Source organism: Poecilia latipinna, unplaced genomic scaffold (assembly GCF_001443285.1).
Source record: "Poecilia latipinna isolate Pla-1442-1.1 unplaced genomic scaffold, P_latipinna-1.0 Scaffold341, whole genome shotgun sequence".
In the NCBI taxonomy this organism is placed as follows: Eukaryota; Metazoa; Chordata; class Actinopteri; order Cyprinodontiformes; family Poeciliidae; genus Poecilia; species Poecilia latipinna.
The window spans coordinates 233,066-249,457 of NW_015112957.1; the positions used below are offsets into that span (position 1 = coordinate 233,066).

The following is a 16,392-nucleotide window of genomic DNA, read 5'->3' on the forward strand; positions in this document are numbered from 1 at the left end:
GGGATTAAGATGATAGAATGATGGAAACTCAAAAAGCCAATGTTACATAATACTGCCCCTTTAAAATGCAATAAAATAAAAATAAAGTCTGTCTTTGAAAAACGGTCCGATCCCCTCTGCTGCTGTTGGCGGATTTCGATTGCACATCAAAACTTGATTACATTTAATAAATAATAAAAACATAATAATTGCTTCTTATTAATTCCTAACCTGTCAGGTGTTAGCTAGCTTCCCCTTCTGTTTGTTTCTTTCTGAAGTGCCTCAATGCGTTCCTCCAACTGATCAACCCAACTGAGGTTCAAAAGATTAGCAGGAAGAACTTGGTAGATGCAACCTCCACCCCCCAGACCACATAACCTACATTTTATTTTATTTTTTGGTTGATTTTAGGTCATGTGGTTGATTTTTTTTGCCTTCTATACACTGAAAAAAGAGAATGAAGCTCCAACTTAAAAAAACAACAACAAAACATTACGTGTTATCGAATTAAGTTGGTCAAACTTATTTGTTCAACATGACAACTTGGATAAACTTAATTTTATTACTTGTAACAAATTAACTTATTTTATTTTTTTTAAAAGTTGAATCACCTGTTTGGTTTTTCACTTCCCCCAGCCCAGGCGATTCATATCCGCCGCACCATGGCGGGAACAGACGCCATGAAAAAGAAATCGGTCCTCGCCATCGATTCGCTCCCAGCCGCTCTCAGATCAATGATGATACGCTGTAATGAAAATAAAGTTAACTGCTGCTGCGTAGTGAATCATTTTCCAAATGACTGATTAGAAGTGTGTGTATGGGTGCAGCAGGGTTTATAAATCCCTCTATCACATAAAAAAGTAGAAAGAGCAGCTCTACCTCGGGGTGTTGTAGTTTGCAAACCAGCTGTGGATCTAACCGTGTGTGTATGAGAGAGAGCGCGAGATGCAAACAGCCTGGGGAAACTACTTCCTCTAGTGGCCACTAGGTGCAGTGTGTGTGTGTGTGTGTGTGTGTGTGTGTGTGTGTGTGTGTGTGTGTGTGTGTGCGTGTGTGTGCGTGTGCGTGTGTATGTATGTGTGTGAGAGAGAGAGAGAGAGTTCTGCGCCCCACACGTATGAAGCAAGTGAACAAATAAATCAACTTTCTTTTATTTTTCTCCACACAAAATCTGATATGGAATAATAATAGCTCGCAATAGTATTCAGAAGTTTAAAATTCCAGACCTAAAACTCATTTAAAAAGTGTGCCGAGGCTTAAAAATGACAGTTCACGTCCAAAATGAGTGACTTTGTGCTATCGCTTCACAATTATGGACAAATAATACCAGATGCTTGCCTCGTGCTGGCTATTTTGAGTTAAGTAATGGCTTACAAATATTTTTCTTAGCTAAAAAATATAAATAAAAAATCATTTGTTCAAGCGAAACAAATTTATCACTGAATATTGCTCGTACTCATTCTCTGAAAATCCATTCCTCAAATAAAATCAAGTTTTACGAAGGTTTCAACTGGTTTGAGTAATGTCAAACAAATCAGTCCGTTTGTTTTTGTGTGTGTTTTGATTTTGACTCGAGGTAATTTCGTGTTTCTGAAGGAATAATAAAAAAAAAAACCCGAGACGTTTTTTTTTTCTTTAACTTTTTCCACCTTTCAAGTTCTCGTTTTCCACGTGCGGCAACTTCTTCCCCCTCCTCCTCAAACTTTCCCTTCGTAAATCCCTCTGCACCAATCGCGCCGCGGCGCTCCTCGCATGCCGTCACTACCTCGCTTCTCATTGGCTGTCGGCGGATATTAGGATTCCAGCTGTTTCGCCAGTTCACCTCTCTCTCTCTCTCTCTCTCTCTCTCTCTCTCTCGCGCCCCGGCTCGAACTTCAACTGACAAACCCAGCCCAACCGGAGAGGAGGGAGCTCCGAGCGTCCGCGCGCTCCGATTGGCGCAGAGCTGTCCGCGCGTCGGGGCGAAGGAGGGGGGAGTGAGAAGTTTTGGAGAACACCCACACACCCCACCACTACTCCGTCCCCCATCTCTCTCTCTCTCTCTCTCTCTCTCCCATCATGATCCAGCTGTGAGAGCTTCGCGGATGGACGGAACCGAGCGGTGCAGTCTGGAGCAGACCAGTGCGAGAGCAGGAGCACCCGGTCTTTCATGTGCGCAACAGCGGAGGAAGAGAGGAGGTGGGGGCGCCGAGGGGGCGCGAGGCTTTCAGTGCGCAACGACGAGGATGCGCAGCAGCATCTCCATGGATCTTTTAAGAATGCATAACTACTGAGGAACCAGCGAGCAAGGAAAACGGCGTCTGGATGCGGCTGGAAGTGTTGGATTCTCTTCCCGAATGAGGAAAGCCAGCCGGGATTGGTTATTTCTCTCCTCTCTGTTTTTTGTAAAGAAGGCTTTCCTCTGCTTGTCCTGAGAAGAAGGAAGTTTGCGCACGGCGTCATTATTCTAATAAAAAAGGTTTAATGGGATTTTTTTTATTTGTTTATTTTTTTTCTCCATATGAGATGGTCATGAGGTGTCGGTGAGCGCTCCCGGAGAGGCGCCGGCGGGGGTCCTGGGGGGGGGGGGGAGACCGGGGCCTGAGCGCACCGCGTCTGCAGCAGAGCGCGGCGCGGCGCACCACCTGGAAACTATATACGCTCCGCTTGACGCACCAAACCCACAAGAAGAGGGTCTCCGCTTTTTTTGTTTGGTTTTTCCTTTTTTTTCTTTTTTTTTTGATAGTCTTCCTACAACACGTTGTTCACCTTTCCTTCGTTTAATCTTTCCTTTTTTTTTTTTTCTTTTTTTTTTGCAAATGGAGTTTTTTTTCTCCCCCAGGCTGGTGCGGACTTTACGGCTTGGACAGAAACTGATCATGTGATGACAGGGCGCGCTTTTGGCACATCTACAGAGTCCATTACAGGTAATAAAATAAAATTAAAAAGAGAGAGAACGAATCGAGCAGTATATCTTTGCGAAAATAAATACATTAAATCAACACATGATGGGAGGTTTTATTGTGAGGATGCTGCTTAAGTGTAGGAGCGGATAATACGGACTGCGGGTGATCGGTGCTTTGTTTCTGTTGAAAAGGAATGCAGCACTGTCTGAACTGACAGAGGCTCAGTAACGAGCGCAATAATATTAAAAAAACTGACAAATTAGTTCCGTTTGAACAAATGATTTTATTCGTTTATTCTCTGTAAACTAAGGGATCAAAGCAAACTGGAAGCTATAATAAGATGCAAAGATTTGCATACATATTTTGGACAGTAACATATTATTCCTCAGCAAACCATTGTGTGGTTTAGAATTGAGGATGTTTAAAGTATTTTTGAGGCTAATTAGCTTTTTTGCATAGATGAATCTGAAACAAGTAGCAGACAGTAAAATTGGTGTTGCAAGTTGCACGCAGTTTTTTATGAGTCAGTATTATGGAAATTAAACAAACTCATTCGCTCCAAACTACAATAAAATTCTTTTAAAAAAATCTTATTCAATCAAGGCCTTTGCTACACTACTTGCATATGTATTTTATTAAGATATTTTTCTACCCTTTTATTGACTGTTTCTGTGCAGTCTGCAGGTTAAGTCAAAACTGCTGTAATACCTATTCCATGCCAGCAGGTGGCAATGCCGTTAACGCTGACATTCGTGATCCTGAGCGAGGCTAATGCATCGCTAGGCTAATGATTCAGAAGAATTGGACAAAAAAATGTAACTAATGCTTTTATTCATACTGTTTGATGTTTTCTCTCAGTCATTAACTTTTTTAGCTTATATTTGAATCTTAATGGAACATAATGAGAAAGAAATGAGACAGATGTGACAGAAGACCCACAAAAATAACTGCACTGCTGTGGTTCATCGGTGTAGAAAGAGATTACCTGGAATACTCTTTGCTTATGGAGCTCATGTGGACTAGATGCATTAAAATAAAACGTAAATTTTTGCTTATAGTATAACTATCTACTAAATTGTATTAAGTTTTAGCTTATTTTTATTATTATTGTTTTTCCTCATTTTGTCATGCTAAAAGCAAATGACAAAGTAGAAGAAGGCATAAGCTGTTGCTCAAAAGTTTTAAATAGTTGAGAACTTTTCTGAGAAGTTGGAACGTAAACGCCCTTTCTACCGTTAGAGGTATGAAGCTCAGCTTGCTAACATCGTTGCTAAAGTACCTTAGACTGGATATAAACTTACACAATGTTTTGGACAAAGTGGACACTGTACATGGAAAAATGTCAATTATTACCAAAATAAATTCCCAATGAAAATGTAAATCATCGTTCAATATCACATTTGGAACCAAATGTACTTGATTAAAATTGAAATAATTATAAATAAGTAAAAATATTTAACGCCCTCCAAGATTAATTTTTATCCATGACACCCTGCATGACAGGCTGCACTATGTTAGGAAAACATGCTGTTTTAATCTTAACAATTATTGCGAAAATGGTTTAGATGAGGGTCTTAGAATGAGTTGTAGGGGTCCAGACATCACACCTGACACAAAGCTAATAACCCATCAAATGTTGAAAACAAGAGGTTGTGTGAAATGTCTAATGCATGATGACTGTGATTTGACAGATTTGCAGTTCCACTGAGGATTGTGCTGAGTTTGCTAGCAAATCTTATGTTAGCATTAGGATTAGTGCTGTTTCTAAGCTGGCTAAAGTTGTGGACAAAGTTGTATCCTTTGTCCAAAAACAAACTTTTTCAACCAGAAGTCTTTAAAAATAAACCTTTTAGATGTAATACAGCGAATCCCCACCTATTTGCAGTTCAGCATTTGCAGATTTTTCTGTGGAACAGAACTTCTACTTATTCACAGAAATCCTCCCATTCGCTCATTTATTATTGTTTTCCCCCCTCGCACATTAGAATATTCAAAAGAAAATGTTGCTTGGGAAACTGAAATATGTAGGCACAATGTTACTTGATATGCTATTGGCTGTTGGTTTCTCCACTTTGCATTCTGTCATAGTGTAATCCATAAGCCTGTCAGTCTCACTGCTCTCTCCTAGACCTGCAGATAATGGAAAAACAAGAGCTGTTGGCTAATTAAAGAAACATCTTCTACTAAATTAGGTTAAAATTATTTTTAACGACTAATATACAATACCTTCCAAAATGTATTTTTTTAGCGTTTCTAAAATAATCTGTGTTCTTTCTTTACATTCAGACTGTAAATTTATTTAAATTTCATTTCTAGTTAGACTTTAGCATTAGTTTAACAAGACTAACGGTAACAAATTAAACTAGGTAATTTAAGCCACCTGTGCAAACACAAAACAAAGCTATTATTATTTATTTCATAAAGTCGGCTCAGTAGGTTGAAATTTCACACATAGTCGTCCACCATTTGATCACCCGCAGGAGCTGAGTGATGGCCGAGGATGGGGGAAGTGTCTCTGCGCTCCCCGACGCCAGGGGCTCAGAGGGCCGCTCCTCTCTGCCAAGGACTTTCATCCGGCTGAACGACCTGTCTGGGCTGGGAACGGGAGCTGTGGAGTGTGTCGGCGGTGGCGGCGAGCTGGTGATGGAGCCGGTGTCTCCGGCGCCCGACGGGATCTCTGTGGCTGGGGACGAGGGTTCGACGCACGGCGGCGGGGAGAGCCTTCCCTACCCCACGCTGGCCCCCGTGGTCTTCTTCTACCTGAAACAAACCACGCGCCCCCGGAGCTGGTGTCTTAAAATGGTCTGCAACCCATATCCTTTTTTTTGTTTTAAATTTAGAACAAAAGATCCAAGTCTTCTCAGTCGCACCTGCGGAAGGTAAGAAACTTCTTCCCAACCTGCTTCCATCACTTCCAAGGTGATGGAACCACCAGCGGAGTGTGTGTGATTGTGTGTGTGCTCCGCTTGGAGTTGTGGTCAGCGTGGGGTAGAAGGGTTTGTTGGAGCTGCAGTCTCGCTCATATGTAATAGGACGCGGGCCCCTGGGGCACAAACCAGTTTTGAGACACATGGTTTTTTTTTTTTTTTTTTTTTTTTTGTTTTTTAATGTTTTCAAGTCATAATAGATTAATTTTGACTACAAACTGTTTTTTGCCTCTGTTTCACGACAATGCCATTTTTCCAAAATAATTTTTCTGGCTTGTTGTTTCTAATGAGAATAAACTGCAGGTCTTTTCGATTAGACTTTGTGATAATCCATTCCAGTAACGGAGTTAAACCAAATGGGGGAAGGAAATGAGGGTATAAACTGACTAAAGGGTGAACTGAGCCGAAGTTCCAGAAATGTCTGATTCCATGAAAACAGACCAATAAACTTTCAATTAGACCAAAAGGGCTATATCAGCTATGCTAGGTGCTTAACATACACATGAAACATGCTAGCGTTTCATTTTGTTATTCTGAGGATCAAGGGTTATGTTAGCAGTAAGACACTATTGTTTCAAAATATTGTGTTGGTTCACAAATAGCCTCATATGTGATGTGGGATTGCGTTTTACTGGAAATAAATATATTTATAAAACACCCCCAAGCTTTTGCAAATCACCCATTTATTAAAATCAGTAAATCCCTGTTTTGAGCTGCCGAAACTTGGGGATCCCAAATGTCCCTTTGCCAAAGCCCCAGTCAGCTCAGGTCTAATGTGTGCACACCGGTCATGCTCTCCAGTGCTGCTGCTCCTCAGACCCTCCAGCTGATTACTCTTAACGAGTGTCAGGGAAGAAAACCCTCTGACTTCCTGTGACAGTTCCTGCAGCGCACGGCTGTTATAATTAGATCACTGATACCTGCCCCGCTTGTTTATTGAGCCTTTCCTTGGGGTTAATAGCAACCATCGAAGACTCGCAGGCTTATTGAATCGTTTCTGCTGCCGTGGTGTATTATTGATTCATACGTGTACAGACCTGCAAAGAAAGAGCCACTTGAGATTGTTTTTCTTTGTTCATAGTTGGAAACTAAGATCATTCACATATATACATTTATAGTGAATTAAATATCTAGAAAATACTCACATTTTCTAACCCAGAACCCTTTCACATAAAGAATTAGTGCTGTTTCGCCCCCCTCTGTGTTGCCACATGTGCACATGAGAGATTGACATGTGTCCCAAAAAACAACAAAAAAAGAGATAAAATAAGACTGGAATTTTTTTTCATACAATTGTGGAATTTTTTTAAAACATTTTTTAACCCTTTTTATTTGCATTTTAGCACCATTACTATGATTGGCAAAAGCAGCTGCTGTTTATGTTTTTGCTACCTTTTAAATACTGATATATTGTGTCAAAGTTTTCCTGTTGAGTGCAAACTATACACTATAAACTGTTGTTGTGGTTTCATTTCTTTGAAAAAAAGTGATATTTACACAAATTTAAAATATAAGCATATAACATGATCCAGTGACATTTCAAACAGAAAGTCATCCTTCTGCTACTAAAATGATATAAACTACCTATTACTAAAATGAACTTAATGAATACATTTATTATTATTTTCATTTTTGTTACATAGATGTGAACAAAAACATGTTTTGAGACCAAATTACTTCAGAATATTTGATTTGAATTTCTAGGAAAGTGTAATATTATTTTATCCAGCTGACAATGTGCAACAACAGGTGGGGGAAGGTTAGGCCTCTTACTTTCTTCTCCGTACAGCAAACTACAGTCATTTTCTCTCATTAAATTGACTATATGATAAATTTTAGTGGCTAAAAAGAAGTGGGTGTTTAAAAATACGCTATTCCTGCGTAGAAGCAACCGTCCCAGTAACCTTGAGCATTTATAACTTCTACATATCCTGCGCAGGTATTGCTTGAAAAATTAGCTATGTTTCAGTCGACCTTCCTGAAGAAGGTTGTGCAGATGAACACAATGGGGAACCACTTCTTCTGGATCAGTTGATAGACCTTTCAGCCACAGCTGGAGGAGGGTCCAGTCGTTGGATGATGTTGGTATCTGGTCCAAAGTCCATATTGGATCAAATCAGTTGCCACTACTTGGTTGATGATTCTTTGTGCTGAAGGTTTCAGACAGCCGCTTTGTTGTCCCTCAGATTACCTCTGTTCGTCTCGTTCCTGTCTACCTCCCTCCCAAACCTCCGCTGTCCTGCCCATACATCCATCACTTCACCCATCCATCCCATCCCCTCTGCATCGTCTCCTGCTTTACATCTCACCTTCTTCCCTCCCGCCCCCCGCTCGTCTTTCCTCCTTTGTCACTGCCTTAATTGAGACACAGTGAAGCTGTCCTCATCCTCAAATTCCTCCAGGAACGTTGTCCACAACGCTGACGTTCACACTTGATACTCTCACTCCCAGACTTCATTTCCCTTCCCTTGCCCTCTCCACTCATCCCCCCGCACCCTCTTCTTTGTGATCTGGCTCAGTCTGGCACTGATCACAGCTGATTTCCATGTCTGCAAATGTCAAATCTTTAAAGGTCTTACATGAGAGCCCAGTGGCCTCCGCGGGGAGTAGAGGCAATCTATGATACTATTATCCAAGTCTGGGATTCTCAAACATTTAATTTGTTGGTCCAGCCTCCCCACAGAGAGCCCTGTGTATGGACTGTACAATGCAGTCTTATTAAGAATATAGATTACTTCAGATTTGGGTTTTTAGTCACATTACTTAGAAATTAGGGGTTTTTAACTCCAAGAGATTCCTACTGAAACCTGTCATGTGAATGTATCTTTACAGTTTGTGTGGTTGCTAAAGTTGTCCCCAGGTCAGGTACCACTTCAAAATAATGTTTGATAAAGACATGAAATATTGTCTTAATTAGCTAGGTAATAAATGCATGAGGGGATAACTAAACCTTTCTTGACTGTGTCAGGTTTGGATGAATTTCAATGACGCCCTACTTGACCAACTCCCCTTCCTGTACTCCTACCAACCTACCAGTTTTGGTATATCCTAAGCCTGGTTTCTGGAAGTTTCTTCCTGCTAAAAGGTAGTTAAGTCTCTCCAGTGTCACCTTGTGCTTGTTCCTGTTGAGTGATTGCTGCAATAATTCGATGCAGTTTGCTGCGATTTCCTGGACAACTTTTTACCATTAGACATAAAACGATTAGCCTTGTAAAAACCAGCCCATTGTTCTACGCTTTGCTTTGTACGCAGGATCTGGACCCTTGGCTATTGAGAAACGATTGCTTGTCCACTTCCTCTGGTGCCATTTCCAAACTGCAACCTTAGGTAGACTATTTATTTGTTCTGAATCTGAAAATATGATTGCACTGGACTTTACTGGAATGAATGAGAACCTTGTAGTAGACTAGTGAACCTGCCTTGTCTATTGACAGCTATAGAGTTGGATGGATTGTGACTCTTGGGGTTCTTTATGACTGGACATAAATCTAACCTCTTGTAAAGTGTCTTGTTTTGATTCACAGCAACAACTCTCATAATTTGATTCTACAATGTAATTTAGTTTCTTCTCATTTAGTTTTATGATTGCTTTACCTCCGTTGCTGCAAACAAAGCCGTCTCATCCCCTTCTAAGATAAACCTAAGAAACTGATTAGTACATTTTGACTCTACAGTGATTTCCAGATAAGCCTTGCTATTTCCATAAAATTTCTTGAAACTGATTCAATGGTTTGGGCAACTGATCAGGATCCAGTACCCTGGTCCTTCCTCACGACCTTCGTTGTTGGGTGCCTCCCACTCAGAAGTCGCAGAAGGGACTGTTTATTCCTTCTGGTCCGGGACCACCTTGGAAGCTCCCACAATTAACTGAAGAGTGTCTCTGAGAGAGATGGGAGTCTGTGTCTTGTTTACTCCTGCTGTTGCAGTACTCTAACTTTTTGAAAACCAGTCCTTTTGAGGACCAAACCTGGTCCTAATTGAGTTGCACCGTCAGTTTTGGGTCCTTGGTCAGGTTGAAGGCTAAGGTGTGTATTGAGTTTCAGTTTGAGTTGCACAGTAAAAAGAAATGAATATGATTCCCTAATAAGGCCAGAAATACAAACTCGTGTTTGCTCTGGTGTTCCTTGCATTGACGCTTCCCCTCTTCCAGTTTGGCCTTTAATGCCTTTCTTTGCTGATTTAGGAAAAGGTCGTTGATTTTATAACTCATAGCGCTGATCGATGGATCTCTCTGAGTCTTGAATGTTTGTGCACCCTGGTCTGTTTGCGAACCAACGCTTTGTATCCAAGAGAGCAAATACATGCAGCCTCAGCTATATTTTTAACTCTTCCCCACTTGATCCGTGGACCTTTGCTGCCTCTGCTTCTCTCGGCGCTCTCTGCTTCAAGAATTAATCCTGCAGTAGTCGCTCGCCCCCCAGCTATAAATACATCCACAGCACACCAGCAGCAACAGCCAGTTCTGATGCACAGAGAGGGCTTCCTCTGTCTGTAGCTCTAGATCAACAGCACAGGAAAGCCCCTCTGATTTCAGGCTTTAGAGTCTATTCTAAACAGGTATATCCTCGGTAAGCCCTCGGCTTGAGCTGGTCCGCTGTCTTTCTCAACAGTCTGAAGTAATTAAGACCCCTCGATGCTTGGTGAGGTATTTAGAGTCTAATTGAAGACCCCCGGGGGTGCGTGCTTTGAGTGATGTTTTGCCCAACACGTTGCCTGTGTGCTGGTTTTGCCAACGATTCCTGCAGAATCTGTGGATGATAAAGAGAGCGAGGTTGTGTAACCAGCTCTTTTCTCACATACACAGGCATACACACACACACACACACACACACACACACACACACACACACACACACACACACACTTCCACAGGACTCCCGTAGGTGTCTCCTCACTGGCGGGGAACTGGATGTTGTGCCAAGACGGAGGAGGAGGAGGGGACTTTGGCAACAAGTCCTGTGCTCTGTATCCTTTCGCTCACAGTGATCTGAGCCGAGGATTACACAGCGCACCACAGAGAGGGAGGACACCTGGCCAGGGGAGGTGTTTATCGTCACCTTAAAGTCTAACTCCCAAGGGTGTGGGTCAGTTTGAGTTAAATTTGCTCCTGGCTTTGTTTTTTCAATTGGTTCTAGTTCACTCTCTTTTGTGCTGAACATTGAAAAACCATTCATACCATACATTTTTATATGTCAAACACAAAACTCACTGCACTTTACTAAGGGTGCATTCACACCAGCCCTGCTTCGTCCACTTTAATCAAACTCTAGTTTCTCTGCATAGAAAGTCCTGTTTATTCGGGGAGGTATGAACGCACAATCGCACTCTGACAGAAGAGTGAACTCTTGTCCGCCTACAAAGTGAACTCTGATCTGGTTCATATGCATATGAATGCCAAGCAGACCGGAGTGCGCTCCAAAGTCAGGAAGCCAACTATAGTTCAGTGAATTCTGGGTAAATACAACCAAAACAAATGTGTGAGTCTAGAGCTAGTGAGAGGAATGGCTCCTGGCCTTTTACCAAAGACTAGAGAAATCCTACAACTGCTAAAGTCTGACGCCACTCCATTATTGTTTACATTTTATGTTGCGCTAAGTGTCTTGTTCAGAGGTTTTTGTGTTGCTTCCTTCGATAACTCTTGATTCAGCACCACCACAGACGAGGAAGGGAACAGGATTTTCACAGGGTTTGACTCGTTTGACACAGTGCAGTGTGAAAGTGTGTTCCCTAATCTACCGAACCACCAGGTGTGACACACCCGATGGCATGATGTTGTCACCGCTGTGTGTAGGGTTAGCTTTCTTCATGTTTCCTGCTCCACCACACCTGATGCTAATGACTCTTCAACATGTTATTAAACTCTATAGACACTTGCTAGTAACCAGTTCAGCTAAATAAGATGAACTTTAGCAGTGAGACATGTAACAGGACAGTGGGATGCTAGTATTTGGGTGGGGGATCATTGCTCTACATGGCAAAAGTTTTCCCTGAGAAAGACATTTTTCTTCCACTTCACAATTATGCACTACTTTCTGTTGTTCTATTGTGTGAAATGTCTTGAGTGTGAAAAGAGGAATGGAAACCTTTGCTGTGTACTATATATCTGCAAAGCACAGGCCCAGGTTGCTCTGCAGCTCAAGGCTCTGCTGTGGCTTTCAGGTAATGAAGGTTGAAGCAAACACTTACTTAATCAGCAGAATATGTTTTCTGGCCCTCCCCTCATCTTTTCTTGCCACTCCCCCCCCACATCCCCTTAACCCGTTACCTTTTCTTCTTTCTTCCTCTGGAAAAAGAGCCAAGAGGTGTGTATTTGTGTGTGTGTGTGTGTGTGTGTGTGTGTGCGTGCGTGTGTGTGCCATCTTTGACAGCCTCCAAACCGAGTGAAGGAGGAAGAACAAGGAGAAAAAGAGAGAAAAAAGAGCAGGAGCAAGGGGGAAAGAAAAAAGGGAGAAAATAAAGCTTAGGCTCAGTTGGAGAGCCGAGTGGGATTTCAGAGAGCATTTTTAAGACTTGAGAAAGCAGGAGTTTACTCGCCAAAAACTTTACTTTCACACTCTCCCTCTGTGCTGCTGCTGCTGCTGCACCCCGTACCCTCTCTCTCAGCTCCTCTGAGACTTTTAAAACCTCGTCGAGTTTGATCTCGGTTTTTAATTCTGAACTTCTCTCAACGTATGTGAAGGGCGACGGGGCTGCATTTAAGGGGCTACAAGCCATGTGTAGGTTTTCCAGATTCTCTCGGTGAAGTATGTTTCTCCTTAGCAAGAGGCTCAGATGAGCTCTGCTTATGTACCCGAAAGGTTTTGACCAAGAGGTCGTCTAGTCAAGTCTACTGAGACTGTTTTTAGTGATTTCAGTCGTGAGTACGCGTTTCTCTCCAGGTGTTGTGACTTGTGTGTGCGAGTTGCTTGCAAACGTTTTCAAACCGTTTCACATTTTGTCATATTACACGCACAAGGTACACTTTGTTTTGTTGGGAGATCGTAGGAGAATCGATACATAGCAGTGTGCAGTTGTAAAATGTGTGGAAAGTGAGACATGGGTTTTGTCCCTGTGGTACTGTTGGCGTACCCTACTTAGAGATATGACTGATTACAGTTGAGCCAAATATCACATAAGACTTCAGATTTTAAATCATAAAGCACTATATGTCTTCTGGAATGGCAACCAGTGTAGGGCGCACCACACCTTTCGCCCAATGACTGCTGGAGATGGGGACTGGATAAATCGAATGGATGGATGTTTCTCAGAAGGTTTTTTTGGTCGCACAGACAGAGTTCAAAGAGGAGTCCAATGATTAGGGGGATGGCAAAGAAGCCCCCCTTTAAATCAAGGCTGAAACCTCATTTGTTTGGAGTTGCCTTTGATTATTCATTACTAGAACGTTAATCATTCTAGTCTGAACTGGAACTTTCCACTACTTCTCTTTATTTTTGCCGCTGCAATGTAATGTTTATTTTGTGATTTACAAATGAACTTAACTTGACTTTGATTATCATTTGTATTTAGCGCTATACATACAGTAGCATAAAAAATGTCATCAGTACATACTCGTTTCATTATGACTCAGCATGATGCAACTCAACTGTTACTAGTTCCTAATTCTTTGTAATTAATAGAAGAGGTTAACAATATTTAATGTTTTAAATTACAATTATTTTTCCCAGCTCCAGGTTTCCTGTAAAACCAATTGGGTGTTCACAGCCTCACTCGGAGAGGCTGTGAACAACTGATGTCCTTTTGGATCTGCTGTGAGATGCTATAATTCATAAGAGGTCTTCCAAGGACTAAAAAGTTTTATATCACTCTGACTGAAAGTCTCCAGAAGTGCAGTTTTGAGAAGAGCTCATTCTCTCAGGCTCCACCTCATACTTCAATCTTCCTTTTTTATGTTCCTAAAATGGAAGGAACGAAAGGCAAAATGCACTTTCTATCAATCTTCGCCGGTTTGATCCTTCTACTCCTTCATTAGAAATGTCTGATCCATCTAAACAGAATCAAAAGTCAGCTCATAAAAGAAGTTTGGCCCTAAAATGACTTGAATTCAGCCAAAACCAAAGCTAATAACTCAGTCCAAGTATGATGCCTCCAAAATTGGCTCAGGCACAGTCCTCCTAGTCCAAAACCCAGATGCATTAAAACTCTGTGTACTTTTATGACTAAAACGATGTACGCACAAGGAGAAATGTTCATTTCTCTTTTTTTCCCCACCAGATTTATGAAAATGTGTATAGATTTATCAATGAATCTGATTCGCCGTCCTTACTCGGTGAACAGGCAACATTGAAACCAACAGCGACGAAAACCTTTTTCACTACAATAAATCAATCACCTTGAATTACAACAAAAACAGTCTGCATTTGAAAAAATTGAAAGAACTGCATTATTAGTTAAAACAATGTGTTTTTATGTGTTTTAGAAGGGAATTTCTTTTTCTGCTATGACAGTCTGCTGTTAGATGTTTCACACAGACCACTAAAATAAAATCTTCACAACAATAGAAGACAAAGTAAAAATTTCTCTATTTGAGGTCTAAATTGTTGCCTTGTGGTGCCCGTGCATCCTTAAAACATCTTGAATTAATTTATCTAAAATGAAGGTCTTAAAATTTCTTGAATTCATTAAAGAGGAAACTAGCTGGCCTTAAATACGTTACTCACAGGTCTTAAATTTTGTTTTGGCTGTTTAAACAGCTGTTTAATCTCATACCTTCTATGAAGGATTTTTCTCACTCGCCTTTTGTACCAGGCATATGTTTGAGTCGTCCACAGACATCTTCACTCATTGCGCTCTGAGACCCAAGGCGGTTAAGGCTACTGCTAACAAGCTCCTAATACTTGGTTGCTAGAGCCGAGTGCCATGTGAGAAGCACAAATCTGCTGCCAAGAGCCACAAAAATTTCAGTTTCGGTCCCTTGCATTTCTTTTGTACATTTCTGTCATGATGCAGGTCTTAAATGTCACTCATAATGATCTTAATGAGGCCTTTAAAAGCCTTAAATTTGATTTTATTTCAAATGTACAAAGATATTTTCACTAGAAACTAGACCAAAAATACCTAAGATTTGTTTTTTGCAGTGTTAAGATCGGCAACACCCCCAGCAACAGAAAACGAGTCATATCAGGTTAAAACTTGTTGTTCTAACAATATCTTTTTCATGCTATGATTCTGTTCTACAATATATTTTTCAGTTTTGAAAATGACAAATTTTCAAAATTTATATACTGTATAATATATAAATATAAATATAAATTATATACTGTATAATATATAAATATATTATACAGTAGCAAACTTTGCACACAAGATTTTATGAGATGTTGGACTGGGGAAAAAATGTACTGTAATGACATCAGACATCATAATGTTAAAATGTAAAGGAACTATTGGCTCCGTTTTACTTCTTCTTCCGCACAGTTCCAACATAATTTAAGTGTTGAACGTCATATTGTTTGATCTGTTAGATTCTGGGAATAGTAACCTGCCTCCATGCCACCTTGCACGGCTACTAAGATGGAAACTAAGTGGCAGGACTACGTCTTGCATAACTGCAGACCAAGCAGCTCTAATGAGCGCAGTCCAACTACTGCTGGAGCTGGTCGTTATGGAGGCGTGTGAGGGGGTGTAGGGCTTTGTTGTCGTGGTTGGAAGTCTTTGTTGCATTCAGCTCTTAGTGTTATTTGCAAGGGATTTGTTTTGATTATTGTCGATGTGGATCTAGTCCCAGCAGGGCCTCCTGACAAGAGGTTCTTAATATCGACATGAAAAATCCTGTGAAATGTTGATCTTAATTATTAGGATCATGTTTTGATACATTAAACTTTAAGCCCTATTCTTGTACTTTTAAGTGAAAGATAACTACATAAACAGCTCTCGAAATGATGATTTTATTGACGAAGGCTAAATGCTAAAAAGCTATCTGACCAACTAGGTCCTATGTGAAAGTCTTAAAGGGGCAGTGTTATGTAAAATTGACTTTTGACCATCATGCTATGGTGTTATTCTCTCATCAAAAACATACCTGGAGTGTTGCCTCCATTCTTTCATGCATGTTTGAGAAATCCTTTAATTTTCCATGGCACCCATTCATTCTCCTCCAGTTTCCAAGCTTCTGCCTCACAGATCAGCCCTCCCCCGCAACGCCTGCATTCAGCTCCTTCAGACTAGCCAGCCAGCAGATGTGCAGTTCCCTGGTGGAACTGCACATCTGCTGAGCTCTTATAGTAGCAACTTCTCAATGCAACGCTGGTAAAAACATTGTTAAAGGGTGATGACCTCCTGAAGGCGGAGCTTCTGAAAGAGCAGGAGTTTCTTAAAGAGACAAAAGTCCAATTTCAAGGCGTTAGATTACAAAGTAAAATTTATTTCACTTCATTTGTCCTGGACAATGCATAATGTTGCATGTTTAAATCATGAATTAACTTCAATTAGTTACCTTCTTGGTGAAATTGCAGTATCTACACACAGAGGAGACACTTTTAAGTTCAGACTTTAATTTGAATGAGATGCTGAAAAATACTGGTGATGGTTTCTAACCTTACAACTAGGGCTGTTGTAAACGAATATTTTAGTAATCGAGTAATCTATCGATTATTCTTACGATT

The 16,392-nt window shown here is 41.0% G+C and overlaps 1 protein-coding gene across 1 annotated transcript in view; it reads left to right on the forward strand.

Annotated features, from left to right (window-relative positions):
- Positions 1–1,874: 1,874 nt before the first annotated feature.
- LOC106949406 (voltage-dependent T-type calcium channel subunit alpha-1G-like) overlaps positions 1,875–16,392 on the forward strand; it is a 148,041-nt gene continuing 133,523 nt past the window's right edge. Inside the window, exons 1-2 of the mRNA XM_015035638.1 lie at positions 1,875–2,885; positions 5,345–5,677. Coding sequence (XP_014891124.1) covers positions 5,355–5,677 — 323 coding nt within the window. The 5' untranslated portion in view covers positions 1,875–2,885; positions 5,345–5,354. The remainder of the gene's footprint in view (positions 2,886–5,344; positions 5,678–16,392) is intronic.